The following is an 18,572-nucleotide window of genomic DNA, read 5'->3' as shown; positions in this document are numbered from 1 at the left end:
ATCTGATGCGCTGCAACTTCCGCCCATCTCGGAATCGGACCCAGAATCTGATAATTTTACTAACCACTTGCACAACATATTGCTAGACTACTAGTACAGTAATGTTTCACAGCTGTGATTCTACTAAAATATGTCAGTGAGAAACTTTAGCTGAGATTACTGTTGGGTAAATTACGAGTGAGAACTTCTCAGTGTTCAGTCGCTTTTTAACAATAAAGGGCTATAGGGATTAACGTAACAAAAGAGCGTAGTGTATTTTTTGTAAACTTGTGCATCTTAAATATTATCCCCAAAATCGGTAAAGCTTGGCAAAACTCGGCAATTTCCGTTCAGATTCAATAGAAGTGCTCATAACCTCATGCATGAATACGATGAATTCAAGTTCGCGCTAATAAATAGTATTTTCTAGACTAGCTGCCAGGCACGAAATGTTCGTTGCGTGAAAAAATTTACACATACAGTATCAAGTAAGCTGTCCTTTTCAGCAGCTGTGGTGTATGATGTTGTTATCTATTTATGGAAGATTATTACTTTTTATAAGGTCCTTCTTCTAGTGGTTGGAAGTTTCCTTGTCTAGTGGATGGAAGTTTCCTTGTCTAGTAGATGGAGGCTCACTTTTCTAGTGGATGGAGCACCTCTCCCTTGTCTAGTGGACTGAGGCTCACTTGTGTAGTGTATGGAGGTTACCTTGTCTAGTGTATGGAGGCTCACTTGTGTAGTGTATGGAGGTTACCTTGTCTAGTGTATGGAGGCTCACTTGCATAGTGTATGGAGGTTACCTTGTCTAGTGTATGGAGGCTCACTTGCATAGTGTATGGAGGTTACCTGTCTAGTGTATGGAGGCGCACTTGTGTAGTGTATGGAGGTTACCTTGTATGGAGGCTCACTTGTGTAGTGTATGGAGGTTACATTGTATGGAGGCTCACTTGTGTAGTGTATGGAGGTTACCTTGTCTAGTGTATGGAGGTTACCTTGTCCAGTGGATGGAGGCTCACTTGTGTAGTGTATGGAGGTTACCTTGTCTAGTGTATGGAGGCTCACTTGCATAGTGTATGGAGGTTACCTTGTCTAGTGTATAGAGGCTCACTTGCATAATGTATGGAGGTTACCTGTCTAGTGTTTGGAGGCACACTTGTGTAGTGTATGTAGGTTACCTTGTATGGAGGCTCACTTGTGTAGTGTATGGAGGTTACCTTGTCTTAGTGTATAGAGGTTACCTTGTCTAGTGGATGGAGGCTCACTTGTGTAGTGTATGGAGGTTACCTTGTCTAGTGTATGGAGGCTCACTTGCATAGTGTATGGAGGTTATTACTTTTTATAAGGTCCTTCTTCTAGTGGTTGGAAGTTTCCTTGTCTAGTGGATGGAAGTTTCCTTGTCTAGTAGATGGAGGCTCACTTTTCTAGTGGATGAAGCACCTCTCCCTTGTCTAGTGGACTGAGGCTCACTTGTGTAGTGTATGGAGGTTACCTTGTCTAGTGTATGGAGGCTCACTTGTGTAGTGTATGGAGGTTACCTTGTCTAGTGTATGGAAGCTCACTTGCATAGTGTATGGAGGTTACCTTGTCTAGTGTATGGAGGCTCACTTGCATAGTGTATGGAGGTTACCTGTCTAGTGTATGGAGGTGCACTTGTGTAGTGTATGGAGGTTACCTTGTATTGAGGCTCACTTGTGTAGTGTATGAAGGTTACCTTGTCTAGTTTATGGAGGTTACCTTGTCTAGTGGATGGAGGCTCACTTGTGTAGTGTATGGAGGTTACCTTGTCTAGTGTATGGAGGCTCACTTGCATAGTGTATGGAGGTTATTACTTTTTATAAGGTCCTTCTTCTAGTGGTTGGAAGTTTCCTTGTCTAGTGGATGGAAGTTTCCTTGTCTAGTGGTTGGAAGTTTCCTTGTCTAGTGGATGGAAGTTTCCTTGTCTAGTAGATGGAGGCTCGTTTTTCTAGTGGATGGAGCACCTCTCCCTTGTCTAGTGGACTGAGGCTCACTTGTGTAGTGTATGGAGGTTACCTTGTCTAGTGTATGGAGGCTCACTTGTCTAGTGTATGGAGGTTACCTTGTCTAGTGTATGGAGGCTCACTTGCATAGTGTATAGAGGTTACCTTGTCTAGTGTTTGGAGGCTCACTTGCATAGTGTATGGAGGTTACCTGTCTAGTGTATGGAGGTGCACTTGTGTAGTGTATGGAGGTTACCTTGTATGGAGGCTCACTTGTGTAGTGTATGGAGGTTACCTTGTCTGTATGGAGGTTACCTTGTCTAGTGGATGGAGGCTCACTTGTGTAGTGTATGGAGGTTACCTTGTCTAGTGTATGGAGGCTCACTTGCATAGTGTATGGAGGTTGCCTTGTCTAGTGTATGGAGGCTCACTTACGTAGTGTATGGAGGTTACCTTGTCTAGTGGATGGAAGCTCACTTGCTTAGTGTATAGAGGTTACCTTGTCTAGTGTATGGAGGCTCACTTGTGTAGTGTATGGAGGTTACCTTGTCTAGTGGATGGAGGCTCACTTGCGTAGTGTATGGAGGTTACCTTGTCTAGTGGATGGAGGCTCACTTGCGTAGTGTATGGAGGTTACCTTGTCTAGTGGATGGAGACTCACTTGCGTAGTGTATGGCGGTTACCTTGTCTAGTGGATGGAGGCTCACTTGCGTAGTGTATGGAGGTTACCTTGTCTAGTGGATGGAGGCTCACTTGTGTAGTGTATGGAGGTTACCTTGTCTAGTGGATTGAGGCTCACTTGCGTAGTGTATGGAGGTTACCTTGTCTAGTGGATGGAGGCTCACTTGCGTAGTGTATGGAGGTTACCTTGTCTAGTGGATGGAGACTCACTTGCGTAGTGTATGGAGGTTACCTTGTCTAGTGGATGGAGGCTGATTTGTGTAGTGTATGGAGGTTACCTTGTCTAGTGGATGTAGTCTCACTTCCGTTATGAATGGAGGCTTCCTTGTCTAGTGAATGGGTCTCACTTTTGTCGTGGGTAAAGGCTCCCTTGTCTAGTGGATGGAAGCTTCTTTGCTTTGTGGATGGAGACCGTGTTGTCTTTAAGAAACATTTCTAGTTTGGCAGACACAACAGATTACTCTTCTTATCTGAATCATAGGGGCCTCCGTGGCCGAGTGGTTAAGGTCGCTGACTTCAAATCACTTGCCCCTCATCGATGTGGGTTCGAGCCTCACTTGGGGCCTTGAATTCTTCATGTGAGGAAGCCATCCGGCTGGCTTACGGAAGGTCGGTGGTTCTACCCAGGTACCCGCTCGTGATGAAATAATGCACGGAGGGGCACCTGGGGTCTTCCTCCACCATTAAAGCTGGAAAGTCGCCATATGACCTATCATGTGTCGGTGCGACGTAAAATCCAACAAAATAAAAATAAATAAAATTATCTGAATCATATTGAAGTCATTTTACTTCTGTTTCAGAGATTACAAATATTTCAATGATGTATATGCCTTCAACCTAGACACATACACTTGGACAGCTCTCGTGACAAGTGGAATTGCACCAGCTCCTAGATCGGGTTGTGTTCTTGCTCCAGCTTTAGATCAGGGTCGGATAATTGTATTTGGAGGGTACAGTAAAGAAAGGGTGAAGAAGGATGTGGATGTTGGGAAGGTTCACACAGATATGTTTGCTCTTATGCCGGAAGGTAATTGTTGATATGCACTTCTCACATTGCTTTATGAATAGTGAGAAAGTTGTCTGTAGCATGTGGAGAACAAGTCAAGTACTGGTGCAGAATCCAGGAATATTGGTTTAGTTGACTGACAATGGTTACAACTAAAATACTGTTAAAATACAGCGTTGGAACAAACTGCTACCATAACTGGACAAAGATATTCAAACTTTTGCTGTTGTGAAAGCTCTTGTCAAGGGAATTTTTAGGCAAAAGAATCACCAATTTTAATGAATGTCTTGTTGTCAACCAACAATTTTTTTTGGATAGAGCATTTGATGTCCTTTTAAAAATTTGCTTGTAAATTTCTATTCTGTAAAACTGAATTTTTTGTAGGAAAGATTAAAGATGGATCACAGCCCACAAAGTGGAAGTGGGTCAATGTGAAGCAATCTGGGTCAAGGCCATCACCTCGTTCTGGACTGTCACTGGCTTCAGTCAGCAATAATAAAGCTGTCTGCTTTGGTGGTGTGTTTGATGAGGTAAAAGAGTAAAATAATGCTGTTATAATATTTTTAGCCCACCATCATCAGATGGTGGGCTATTCAAATAACTGCGTCCGTGGTCAGTGGTCCGTCCTGTCCATTAACAATTTCTCGATATTGCATCTCCTCAGAAACTACTTGGGGGGTTTTGACCAAACTTTGTCAGAATGATATATTGGTACCCTAGTTGTGACCCCCTGAAAATCAGACTGGTTCAACAATTTTTGAGTGAGTTATGGCCCTTTGTTTATTTTGATTTCTAATGTAATTTTATATCCAGTGGTCCTCCAAGTAGTTAATTGGGTTTTTATGGCTTTACCTGTAGAAGGGTCATAAAGTCTGCAGACACTAATGAGATAATGATTCAAGTTGTTCATTATTTTCCTGTGACACCTCAGCAGTGAATGCACTACTCTAGTAGATTGCTGATTAATTTGTTTAGTACTCAAATTTCTGTTTTTAATTATTAGTTATAATATAAGTAATTATATGTGCATTCTTTATTTCCATAATAAGAAAAAAATAATAATTGCATATAACCCATTAATGGTGTCATCTCTCTTGTTTAGGGTATGGGTTTAATTATTAGTTATAATATAAGTAATTATATGTGAATTCTCTGTTTCTGTAATAAAAAAAATAGCATATAACTCATTAATGGTGTCATCTATCTTGGTTAGGGTAAAGGTCACTTATTTTGATGTAGTGACCTACTTTTTTGTTTTTAACCTACAAATTTGGACCACATGTATTGTTTTGAGTGGCTAGATGAACCTTGACATGAGTTGACCTTGATCTTGACCTGGTGACCAACTTTCACATTTCTGTAGCTACAGCCTTCAAATTTGGACCACATGCATAGGTTTGTGTACCGAAGTAAACTTTGACCTTGATCAGTGACCTACTTTCACATTCTTGAAGGTACAGGCTTCAAATTTGGACCACGTGCATAGTTTTGTTTCCGAAATAAAATTTTAACTTGATTTTGACCTAGTGACCTAATTTCACATTTCTCAAGCTACAACCTTCAAATTTGGACCACATGTATAGTTTTGTGTACCGAAATGAACTTTAACCTTAAGATTGACTTAGTGACCTACTTTAACATTTCTCAAGCGACAGGTTTCAAATTTGGACTACATGCATAGTTTTGTATTCTGAATTGAAATTTGACCTACTTTCCATTTCTCAAGCTACAGCCTTCAAATTTGAAGCACATGCATAGTTTTGTGTACCAAAATGAACTTTGACCTTGAAATTGATCTAGTGACCTACTTCCACATTTCTCAAGCTACAGCTTTCAAATTTGGACCACATGCATGAACCACATGCACAGTTTTGTGTACCGAAATGAACTTTGACCTTGATTTTGACTTAGTGACATATTTGTGCTTTGCTCATAGTACATTCATATATTGACCAATCTCTTTGATATTTGGTATGTAAGTACCTTGTATGGAGCCAAAATTACTTATTGGTATTAGCAGGGCTCCGGAAATTTTGATAACTCAATCAGTCCGAAACGAAAATCCTGACATCAGCGCTACCCCACCCACCGCATTCCCAATATTACATATTTTATAAAACGTGATAGAGTAAAGAAATGAGCATGTCATGCATTAAAACTGAGTTCCCGGTCACCGCGAGTTACAATACAATGAAGACAGTTATTCAGTGTTATGTGTGATCGTTACTTTGTTTAAATTTCGATGTTTTTTCCGAGAATACTAGCAAGGATAAAATTGCCGAGGCACTGACACCGTGTACGTAACTAGTCTAAAAGCCAACGCACGTGACTTCGGTACCGTATACCCGGAAGATGTTTGTGATGTTTCCTCATTCTTTGATGGAATTCTATAAAATACAATGCGTCAAAGAGAATTACACGACACATATTCTCTGCAAAACAGCCTCAGTATTTTAAGAATACTCTGCCGCAGACCGAATGTGTACATTATGTGAACACTGAGATCGAATTTCCCACATGTACAGAACCAAAAGGTCACGCGAGTTGGCCACGGATATTTCATTTCACTTACGTTGTACTTAATAAGCAACTACATTTTATAAAATTATATGTTCTCTTCTGATGTAAACAAAGTTTCATTTTGAAACGTTTTTTAAAAGACCGATTTGATAAACAGCGCCACTCCGGTTTTCTTTATCATTCGTGTATGCCAGTCCATTTTTTTCTTTTCTTTTTTGTACAATCGGGTTGCAAAGACGATTTTCTGCACTTGTTTCAACTGGAGCCCCAACAAATGAATCATGTAATTTTTTCAAATCAAGTAATTATAAAAATTATTTTTATCGGTTTTCCGTGTGATGTCTCTTTAAATCAAAGACCTATAAATGTACAATTATAGCTCTTCGATTAAATTCAGTGACTGTTTGTTTTTTACCCGTGATCAAACATAGTCTTTTGAAATAAACTATCCGTCGGATTCTAAATAAAAGAAGTGGATCCCCGTCGAAATGATCCAGTCAGAAACATTTGGAAACCAGTCAGAAATGTTTAATAGATTGCAGTCTGCTGTCTGCAAACATTAAAGGATGTGCCGCGCGGGCGCTGATTGTGTCACGTGCTAATTACGGACCGATTATCAAAGTGACAATCAGACCGTTTGACATGTTTATTGATTATTTGAGGGTGCGACCAACAATTTCCTGCTTGGCAGGTGATCGTGTATTGAGATATCAGACCGAAATTTATACTTTTCTCCATTTTTACGGGACCGAATTTTTGTTTGTTTTTTCACTTCACGAATCGGTCTGAAATGTCAAAAATCGATCCAAAACCAACAAACCGGCAAATTTCTGAAGCCCTGGGTATTAGAGGTCACTGGGTCCAAGGACTGTAATGACCTGGATTCTGACATAGTTACCTACTTTTAGGATTTTGAGCTAGTCTTGAAATTTGGAACATTAAAAAATGACTCAATGGTGGACGCCAAGATCACTCTGCGATCTCTTGTTAACTTACCATTGACAAAGGCTCAGTGCTAGCTACTGTGATCATCTGAATATTATCTTATAATTTAAACACTGTGAGACCAGTACTTTATTATGTAAGGTTAACGACAGTTGTCGTTATTAGAATATATTAGTCGATTTTGGTCGTTTTGTTGCTCATAAAAAAAGATATGGTGCAAATTTGCACTGTTTTACAATATACAGTCAAATACCGTTACCTCGATATTCAAGGGACTGCAAAAATGCATCGACATATCCGAAGTTTGACGTAATGGTATCGTCTATCTGGGACTACATCATGTATATGTGTAGGATGTCTATATTGTCATTACACCAAATACTTCTTTTAAAGGGTTTGAAAGGGAAAATTAATAATATTAAACGTAAATATGTCATTTGGAATGTGTTTCTATAACGAAAATTTGTCAGTTAAATACGCATATTGTTACTCAATTATATATGGCACATTGTTACTCCGTCAAACAGAAAAAATATTCCGTCCAAATTAAACGTTATATTTCGAAAACAGCTTGCCCACTTGCATGCTATTTAAGACTAATTATTGGAATGCAAACTTGCTAGCATTTAAATGAGTTAAAGAATAGATAACAAACTAAACAAACACACAGACTATCTGATTATAATTAATACATCACCGAACAACAATAGGTTGATTTTCACATCTTACAATTAACATGGATATTTTCTGACAAGTTGTGAAATCGACGAAACCAGGTGTAAAAACAGTACAGGTAAGTTGACAGGACTGAAAAATCTCATCGAGCTAAACGAAATATCAATCTAATCAAATCAAGGGAACGATAAATAAAACCATTAAATATAAAGAGAAAAGTCGGGACCGACTAAAACACATCGTGCTCTCCGGAGTATCGAGCTAACCGATATCGAGGTAACGATATTCAACTGTACTTCAAAATGATTAGTACTGGTATGGAAACTGATTTTCATGAATTTCTGAGTTGTGTCTATCCTCAACTTTTAATTGCATGGAACAAGTTAAATCCTCTTTTATTTTATTATCAAATTTTGAAGTCCACAGAAATAGTTTTTTTAGTAAAAACTATGAAATTGTATATCAATAACAAAATCAAATGTTCCTGCTATTAAAGATGTTTAATTTTCGTAAAGAAATATTTATTATCTAGATCTCTTTGTATAATTGATAGGAGGATGATGATGATCAGTTAAGAGGGAAATTTTATAACACGTTATATTTTCTGGAACTCGACAAAGGCAAATGGTTTGAAGGAGAAGTCAGGTAAACATGTTATCCTTCCTATTGGAATTATAGTGCTGTCTGGAATCTTATATTCAGATGAACACTCCTGGTTCGAACTATGGTGTAGTCTGTTGAAACTAATATTAAAATTAACACATCCGGTTCAGACTGTATGTATAGTGCTGTCAGTGGAAACTGAAATTCAGATAAACATCACTGGTTCAAAGTACAATGTGGTCTGTTGAAACTAAAATTCAAGTAGACACTACTGGTTTGAACTGTAGTTTGGCCTGTTGAAACTAAAATTCGAATGATCACCACAGGTTTGAACAGAATCCCACATTTACAGATTTTTTTTTTTTTTTGTTCAAACAATATCATTTAATTGGCATTTAGTCATTGTTTATAACTGCATGTCCATGCTTGCAATACAAGTGTAAAATATAGGACTTGCATGCACCAGCTACATGTCTGTAGACATAATACATATTGTCAGTAATTTTATTTCAATCACATACTCTTATAAATTTATTCCAAATAGAACTTCTGACTTAATAAACAACATTGCGATGATTGCAACTATGGTAAGGTGTTGACATAAACCATAAAAAAAAAACAATCGGGCTATTTCTGGCATGTAATGGCATCATTCATTGTAAGCGTGTTTGTGCATTTTTAATTGAAGGACATTAAAACATGTTGTTGCCAATGATGACCTCCAAGGCGGTATAGATTTTGAAGAAGTATTTTAAATGGCTTGCCTCTCACCACAGTGGATTCGAAACCGAAGTAGGTACATGTATGTAGAATTCTTTCATGTAAGGAAGCTGTCCGGCTAGCATGTGCCTGTGGAAGGTCTGTGGTTCTACCAGATATATGTCCATGCTTTGGATATTGCATGTAGGAGCACTGGGGTTTTCCTCCATTATTACAGCAGAAAAGTAACCTGGTCCTGCCATGTTACAAAATTTTATCTGTTGGATCAACAAATTAGTAAGCTGTCAAAATCTATTGAATCTTTGATCTTTTGAATAAAAACACAGCTGTTAACACTCTTTTTATCATTTAAAGGGGCAGGAAAACAACAGAAAAGAAGAAGAGAAGAAGAAAAAAGGATGAAAATTCTACAGATGTTGGTGATGATGCAGATAATGATGATGATGAAGATTATGAGGAGGAGGAGGAGGATGGTGAGAATATGGATGAAAATGGTGAAGAAATGGACATTGCAGACACAGATTTGAAAAAGATGACTATTGATGGAGAAACAAAGGCTGATGCTAAAAATAACATGGACATAGATGCTGCAACAGGAATCACCCAGAGTGCTTCCTCTGTTTCCATGGAAACTGAACCTGAAAGTACATCTGTTACTATGGAAACAGAAGAATCAATTTTCAAGTTGACAGTTGGTCCACAAAGTAGTGCATCTGAAAATACTGAAATGGTTGATACAAATGAGCCTGTTAATGTGTTTACACCATCACCACGTATGAATACGCTTTTAGCAGTGAAAAATGGAGTGTTGTTTTTGTATGGTGGTATTTATGAAGTAGGAGATAAACAGTATACGTTATCAGACATGTATTCACTAGATATCAACAAAATGGAGGAGTGGAACATTATTATTGAAAGTAACTTAAAAAATCAGGTATGTAGTAATGAATCAGAATTGTAGTTTCAGAACTGTAATGCATAATCTCTTTACGTCTGAGAATCATAAAAAAAATATAGAAGTAATTTTCATCTTTATAGTAATATGATCAATTTTTATAACGTTAATATCATTCAACCCTTACCCTGCTATATTTGAGACGTGTCATGAGAAAACCAACATAGTGGGTTTGTGACCAGCATGGATCCAGACCAGCCTGCGCATCCGCGCAGTCTGGTCAGGATCCATGCTATTCGCTTTTAAAGCCTACTGCAATTAGAGAAACCGTTAGAGAACAGCATGGATCCTGACCAGACTGTGCGGATGTGCAGGCTGGTCTGGATCCATGCTGGTCGCAAACCCACTATGTTGGTTTTCTCATGGCGCGGCTCATTTATGTCTCCCACCACACAGTGGTGTGGAGACCTACTGATTTACTCCTGTCTGTGTGTGTGTGTCTGTCACAAAGCTTGTCCGCACTCTTAAGTCGAACATTTCTCATCCGATCTTCACCAAACTTGAACAAAATGTGTTTACCAGTAAATGCTCGGCCAAGTTTGAAAACTAGCCAAATCGGCCCAGGCACTTTGGAATTATGGCCCTTGAATTACCAAAAAACGCTCAGATTTCTTGTGCATTTTTGACCTCAAAAGGAACCATAGTATAGGGGTCCTTTTGATGTCAAAAAAGCGCATGCACATGTGCTTCAAGTAAACAGGATATAAAGACTGACTTACTATTTAGATGGTTAGGCAGTTGTGGGAGACATGCGCTTTTCTCAAAAGCATCTCTTGTTCTATAATGAACTTGCCAATCTTTCAATATGGACAGTACCATTAACTGTTAAAAGTGGTGATTACCAAAGATACGCTAACTGAGTGGCGAACAGGTGCAGATCATGATCAGACTGGCATCTTCCTCTGTTTATATAAGGAATTTCCTCTGATTAAGTGAGGAACCACCTCTCATTATATGTGGAATCACGCTCATAATGTGGGGAAGTTACTAGTTTCTTTTAGATAAAGTTGGTACATCAGTGGAATTCAGGTTTAGGGACCACCATCACATTCCTTCAATCTGTACAGAATAAACAAACCAGAACCAATTCATTATTGCATTGTCCATTAACTATTACATAAAAAAAATTTGACAGGTGTTGGAGGAGTCGGATTCATCGTCAGATGAGGAGGACATGGAGGGCGGGGCTAAAGGAGGAAAACGCAAACCTAGTGATTCTGATGGTAAAAAATGCACTATTCCACAAATATATTCAAAAATTAATGTAAGGTTTTGAGACAAAAAGGAACTTATGCAATACTCCCTTAATGTGTTGAATGAAAAAAGAATGACAACTTTAAAATTTCAGATGCTAGTTACAAATATTTAACATTGATTTAAATGGTCTTCTGACAATTTTTCAATAAAATTTATATTTTATACAAATAAGCATCATATAAGAATTGTTTCGACTTTGTTTGGTATTTGTTCCGCATCAAAAAGGCAAGATTTACAATTCTAATATGCTTTTCTCTGTTAAAACACTTATGCTAGAATGATGTCACGTTAACATGCGGTGACATCAATGTTTTTGTTGCGACCAAGAAAGAGCGCTGCTATATTTTATCTACTGTTTCAGATTAAGGGTATATTAGAATCGAAATAATTTAAACCAAAACCGTATTTTAACACTATTTATACACTCTGGCGGTAATACGTTGTACAAATAATTTCACTTGGGCTGTGCCCTCGTGGAATTACTACGGCCGATGTATAACTGCCTATCATGCATAAATAAGTGTTAAAACCCTCGTTCGCTATAAATTGTTTCTTAGTCCAAACGCTTTTCCTTGGATTAAGCTATAAATAGAACAATAAAGCATACCAATTTTGCAGTCCAAAAACAGAGTATTCCAACAGGAAAAATGCTCAGTTTGCTAAGATTGTCATTTTGTATTATGAAAAATTTCCATTGGCCTCCACCCACTTTGTATCAGCCCATTGTATTTTATATATCCAGATGGTAACTACATAACCACAATTTGTTCCTGAAACATTCAAGCAATGATTTGTATTTCAGTATGATCATAAGTTATTTTCTCAAAACCTTAATTTTATGACAAATTTCCAGACATAATTTGTTCATTTTTCTATTCTTTAAACATAACCCATTTTCAGTAATTTAGGAGACATGTATTCTCTGTACAGTTATGAGAATCTTGAATAATTGTTAGATTAAAGGGGCCTGCCAACAGATCTGTATTTGAAATGTACAAAATTGAATGATATGAATGTGTTATCAGTTGTAAATAGAAATCGAAGCAGTTGTTGAGTTTTTATAAAAGTTGCTTGAATATGTGTGAAAATTATAAAAATGTTCTTTGCAACATTTGTCACATGGTGAAATGGTGCTGCTGTGTAATTTTAAAATAGCTGGTTTTTTATGATTATTAAATATTGACTCATTATATGTATTACATAATTTTTTTATATTTTATAGACATTACCTATAGAAATACAGCTTTGTATAGAGAAATATTCACATGTTCTTGCTGCGAAAATATTGTATGACTTTAGGAACACAGTATTTTTCCGCTACAGATGCATATTTCTCAGTGTATAGAAAATAATCTTTTTATTGCATACCAATCTACACATATTATTATTATTTTTTACCCTGAATAAAATTGACAATACTGACAGAAAATAACATCTTTTAGATGACAGAAAATAACATCTTTTAGGTGTTTATAGTATACTTCGTATATTTATCGGACATTAAAACTATTTCAGAATCGGATGACGACGATGATGAAATTGATATAGATTTTAGTGATGCTCCAGAGAGACCTGCATCTGAAGCAATTAAAGAATACTTTGAACGAACAAAGGACTATTGGCTCTCCAAAGCTAAAGAGTACTGTGATTCAGAAGACATGACATTGTCAGAGAAAAAAATGGAAAAACTGGCCAAAGAGATGTGCCAGGAATCTTTTAGCTGATGAAATTGGCTGCATATGATTGCATGAAATAAATTTTATAATCCTATGTTGATATTTTATTTGTTTACTGCATAAGCATAAAAGTTACATTTATACCATAAAATTTAATTGTGTCTCCGTATATATTGGGAGATACATAGATTTTGTGCTGTCTGTCCTTCGTCACAAAAGTTTTTCAGGGCTGTTTCTCTTAAACCACTGGTTGGATTTCTACTGTGGACATGAGCATTGTAGAAATGTTCAGTGCCAATGCTAGTTTTGCATGTTGTCAGCATTTTCCGATTTAATGAAATTTTTCAGTGGAGTTATAGCCCTTTGAAAGTCTTTTTTTTGTAAAGTCTTTAAAACTGTTTCTCGTATACTACTGATGGGATTTGAATGAAACTATAAAGTCAAACTGCATGCCACAGGAGTTGCTTCCCTTCAACTTCAAAAATCTCTTAATTTAAATGCACAACAACCGAAAATTGACTTTATATAACATTCACCAAAAACACACTATATGCAGTAAGATGCGCATAATGCCACTGTCTGTCTGTCATACAACCTGGAACAAAACTCTCCAGCAAGCAATACAGGGACATCATAGCTCTTATTTAAGGTAGTGGACCCATGATGACAATCTGCAATTTCTGTTTGTTTTCTCTGTTTAAAAATTTGTCATTCTCCAGTTATGAAAAATAATTTTCTCTTATCCCTGAAATCGCACACAGATGACACATACTGACACTGAGATAGCCGATTGTCAATTTGTCATTACGGGTCCATTATTTTGAGCCTATGATAGAAAATAATTTACAATCAGAATTACTCCGGAAGTTTTAAAAAAATTAAATGGTTCATGAAGAAAACTCTTCATCTTACAGTTAACACTACATAGTTCTTTAGAATGAATATACCAAGACTGGCAAGAGACATTGATGAACAAGAGGATCATGATGACCCTGAATCACTCACCTGTGTATATTGAACCACATGTTTCAAATGGCAAATTGATGCTAAAATATTAGAAAGTAGATCAGTAGGTCACATTTATGGTCACTGAAAGACAGCTTAAAGATTGGTATGCAAAACTGTACATGTCATCCAAATTTCAAGGCTGGATCTTAAACTAGAGTGGTCACAAGCAAAAGTTTACGCACGGACACACTGAAGACGTAGACCTACTAACCTAGTTTTTGACCGCAGTTGACCCAGTTTCGAACTTGCCTAGATATCATCAAGATGAATATTCAGACCAACTTTCAAACAGATCACATGAAAAATATCGCCTCTAGAGAGGTCACAAGGTTTTTCTATTATTTGACCTACTGACCTAGTTTTTGATGGCATGTGACCAAGTTTCGAACTTTAACTAGATATCATCAAAGTGAATATTCTGACCAATTTTCATGAAGATCCCTTGAAAAGTATGGGCTGTAGAGAGGTCACAAGGTTTTTCTATTTTTAGACCAACTGACCTAGTTTTTGAACGCACATGACCCAGTTTCGAACTTGACCTAGATATCATCAAAATGAATATTCTGAACAATTTTCATGAAGATAATTGAAACTTCAACTTCAGAAATCTCTAAACTTAAATGCACAACAACTGAAAATCGACTTTATAAAACATTCACCAAAAACACACTATATGCAGTAAGATGCGCATAATGCCACTCTCTGTCATACAACCTGGAACAAAACTCTCCAGCAAGCAATACAGGGACATCATAGCTTTTATTTAAGGTAGTGGACCCATGATGACAATCTGCAATTTCTGTTTGTTTTCTCTGTTTAAAAATTTGTCATTCTCCAGTTATGAAAAATAATTTTCTCTTATCCCCGAAATCGCACACAGATGACACATACCGACACTGAGATAGCTGATTGTCAATTTGTAATTACGGGTCCATTATTTTGAGTCTATGATAGAAAATAATTTACAATCAGAATTACTCCGGAAGTTTTAAAAAAATTAAATGGTTCATGAAGAAAACTCTTCATCTTACAGTTAACACTACATAGTTCTTTAGAATGAATATACCAAGACTGGCAAGAGACATTGATGAACAAGAGGATCATGATGACCCGGAATCACTCACTTGAGTATATTGAACCACATGTTTCAAATGGCAAATTGATGCTAAAATATTAGAAAGTAGATCAGTAGGTCACATTTATGGTCACTGAAAGACAGCTTGAAGATTGGTATGCAAAACTTTACATGTCATCCAAATTTCAAGGCTGGATCTTAAACTAGAGTGGTCACAAGCAAAAGTTTACGCACGGACACACTGACGACGTAGACCTACTAACCTAGTTTTTGACCGCAGTTGACCCAGTTTCGAACTTGCCTAGATATCATCAAGATGAATATTCAGACCAACTTTCAAACAGATCCCATGAAAAATATCACTTCTAGAGAGGTCACAAGGTTTTTGAGTCGGCTAAAGGCTGAAAGCCTTTTGATGAGTCCTTGCTATCCAACGATTCTCTAAATGGACCGAATAACATGTGAAGGGATGTAGTTCCATTAGATTTCTCAAATTTCAAACAGTTCACTGCATGAATGAAGTTAAGTTGTGTCAATTCCCTTTGCTATGACCAATATACGATGTAATCTGTCATATTTATGACTTGTAATTGTGCAATTCTCGAATGTAACTCATTAAGCATAAATGTGCATTTTAAGAATTGCGCAGGCTTACAAAGCTTGGGTTACATCCAGCGAAAGACAAAAAATAGTTCCAGCAGGGCTCCAGATAAGATGCGTATTAGCGTAAATTACGTATAGAAATAATGCAAATACCCATGTCTAATAATTTCTAAGCGTATAAAAACGTATATAAAATTACAGAAACGCACACAATGCTTTTTTAAAAACAAAATCTGAATCGTCGGGATGCGTTAGGTAACATAGCCAATCAGCCTTAATTCTCCCACATTGAACGTAAACACGCATCGTATGATTTCTATAAACTTTGCGTGGGTTGAATTTTGCAGTCAGTAAACGGATAAATTATCGGAAGAAGAAGCTGTTACTGGTTTGTTTAGTTACTACTGATATTAAAAATGATTTTAATTCTTATTTTTCGAGAAAATAAACAAATCGGCGAAACATTAAATTGTATTTTCTTGTAGTTTTTGAAATCGAAAGTAGATCGTCTATGTTTGGCGAAACGAAACAACTTTTTTACGAAAAGATTTAAATAAGAGGTAATTTTACCGTAAACTTCAATGTCAGATACTGCCAATTGCTGCTAAATGTCTTCGTATCATCACAATTTGTAAAATATATTGTTCAAACTGGAGAAAAGTGTAATCGTATCTGGATATAATATTTTGGGTAAATATCGAGCTGTGTTATGAAATTTTAAGAAAAAAACTAAAAACAAACTGAAACTGGTAGACTATACTGTCAGTACATCAATCATTAGCCGACTCAGGCCATTCAGGCCTTTGGTTCTATTATTTGACCTACTGACCTAGTTTTTGATGGCATGTGACCAAGTTTCGAACTTTAACTAGATATCATCAAAGTGAATATTCTGACCAATTTTCATGAAGATCCCTTGAAAAGTATGGGCTGTAGAGAGGTCACAAGGTTTTTCTATTTTTAGACCAACTGACCTAGTTTTTGACCGCACATGACCCAGTTTTGAACTTGACTTAGATATCATCAAGTTGAACATTATGACCAACTTTCATGAAGATCCATTGAAAAGTATGGCCTCTAAGGAGGTCACAAGGTTTTTCTATTATTTGACCTACTGACCTAGTTTTTGAACGCACATGACCCAGTTTCGAACTTGACCTAGATATCATCAAAATGAATATTCTGAACAATTTTCATGAAGATCATTGAAACTTCAACTTCAGAAATCTCTAAATTTAAATGCACAACAACTGAAAATTGACTTTATAAAACATTCACCAAAAACACACTATATGCAGTAAGATGCGCATAATGCCACTGTCTGTCTGTCATACAACCTGGAACAAAACTCTCCAGCAAGCAATACAGGGACATCATAGCTCTTATTTAAGGTAGTGGACCCATGATGACAATCCGCCATTTCTGTTTGTTTTCTCTGTTTAAAAATTTGTCATTCTCCAGTTGTTATGAAAAATAATTTTCTCTTCTCCCCGAAATCGCACACAGATTACACGTACTGACACTGAGATGGCCGATTGTCAATTTGTCATTACGGGTCCATTATTTGGAGTCTATAACAGAAAATAATTTGCAATCAAAACTACTCTGGAAGTTTTAAAACAAGAGCTGTCGGAGGACAGCAACGCTCGACTATTTAACAGCCTTGTCGCTTGAATGAATAAGAAAGTCGAAAAAGGGGCATAATTTAGTAAAAAAGTAAAATAGGGTTATGGAACCTGCATAGTGCTTATCAGCTCATGACAGTGAACTAGTGTGTGAAGTTTCAATCCTTTCCCATTAGTGGATACTGAGATACCAGCTTACATACAAAAACTTAACCAAAAATTTCTATGTTGAAAAAGGGGCATAATTTTGTAAAAAAGCAAAATAAAGTTATGGGACCTGCTTTGGGCATGTCAGATCATGACAGTGAACAAGTGTGTGAAGTTTCAATCCATTCCCATTAGTGAGTACTGAGATACCAGCTTACGTACAAAACCTTAACCAAAAAATTCTAAGTCGAAAAAGGGGCATAATTTTGTAAAAAAGCAAAATAGAGTTATGGAACCTGTGCAATGTAAGTCAGTTTATCACAGTAAATAAGTGTGTGAAGTTTCAATCTATTCCCACAAGTTGTTACTGAGATACCAGCTTACATACAAAACCTTAACCAAAAATTTCTAAGTCAAAAAAGGGGCATAATTTTGTAAAAAAGCAAAACAGAGTTATGGAACCTGTGCAATGTAAGTCAGTTTATCACAGTGAATAAGTGTGTGAAGTTTCAATCCATTCCCACAAGTGGTTGCTGAGATACCAGCTTACATACAAAAACTTAACCAAATCGGGACGCGGACGCGGACGCCGACGCAGACGCCGACGCATGGGCGAGTCCAATAGCTCTACTATTCTATGAATAGTCGAGCTAAAAATTGAATGGTTCATGAATAAAGCTCTTCATCTTACAGTTAACACTACAAAGTTCTTTAGAATGAATATGCCCCATGTGGTTCTGGGAGGATCTGTGTATGAAAAGAATTGGAACCACTGCCTTACCCTTGCATGATTGTAAGAGGCGACTAATAGGGTCTTAACACTTGGTTTTGCACTAACTCTGTGATTCCAGCAGGTATGCAAATTTTGATTCCATACCTCATGTTTTTATTTCGATGTAAATGAGATGTGGAACCAAAATTTGTAGTCCTGTTTGGCGCCATATAACCTATCCTGTGTTGGTGCGCCGTAAAACCCAAATAAATAAAATAGAATGAATATACCAAGACTGGCAAGAGACATTGATGAAAAACACTGTTACAGAAAATGTGAATCATTTTTAATCAAAATCCTGCAACCCAGGATAACTGAAACTGAAAATGACATTTTAAATGATCGCATTTACAAGAAAACATTTGAA

General features: G+C 36.9%; 1 protein-coding gene across 3 annotated transcripts in view; it reads left to right on the top strand.

Moving 5' to 3' along the window:
- LOC123549385 (kelch domain-containing protein 4-like) overlaps window positions 1–13,069 on the top strand; it is a 29,641-nt gene extending 16,572 nt beyond the window's left edge. For all 3 annotated transcript variants that reach the window (XM_045337424.2, XM_053545437.1, XM_053545438.1), the window contains 6 exons: window positions 3,419–3,645; window positions 4,009–4,154; window positions 8,318–8,409; window positions 9,442–10,021; window positions 11,178–11,265; window positions 12,815–13,069. In XM_045337424.2, the coding sequence (XP_045193359.2) occupies window positions 3,419–3,645; window positions 4,009–4,154; window positions 8,318–8,409; window positions 9,442–10,021; window positions 11,178–11,265; window positions 12,815–13,023 (1,342 nt within the window). In that variant the 3' untranslated portion in view covers window positions 13,024–13,069. The remainder of the gene's footprint in view (window positions 1–3,418; window positions 3,646–4,008; window positions 4,155–8,317; window positions 8,410–9,441; window positions 10,022–11,177; window positions 11,266–12,814) is intronic.
- The last annotated feature ends 5,503 nt before the right edge of the window (window positions 13,070–18,572 follow it).

This window comes from Mercenaria mercenaria, chromosome 6 (genome assembly GCF_021730395.1).
Source record: "Mercenaria mercenaria strain notata chromosome 6, MADL_Memer_1, whole genome shotgun sequence".
In the NCBI taxonomy this organism is placed as follows: Eukaryota; Metazoa; Mollusca; class Bivalvia; order Venerida; family Veneridae; genus Mercenaria; species Mercenaria mercenaria.
Note: the sequence above shows the minus strand (reverse complement) of the source record. Positions and strands in the feature narration are given on the sequence as shown.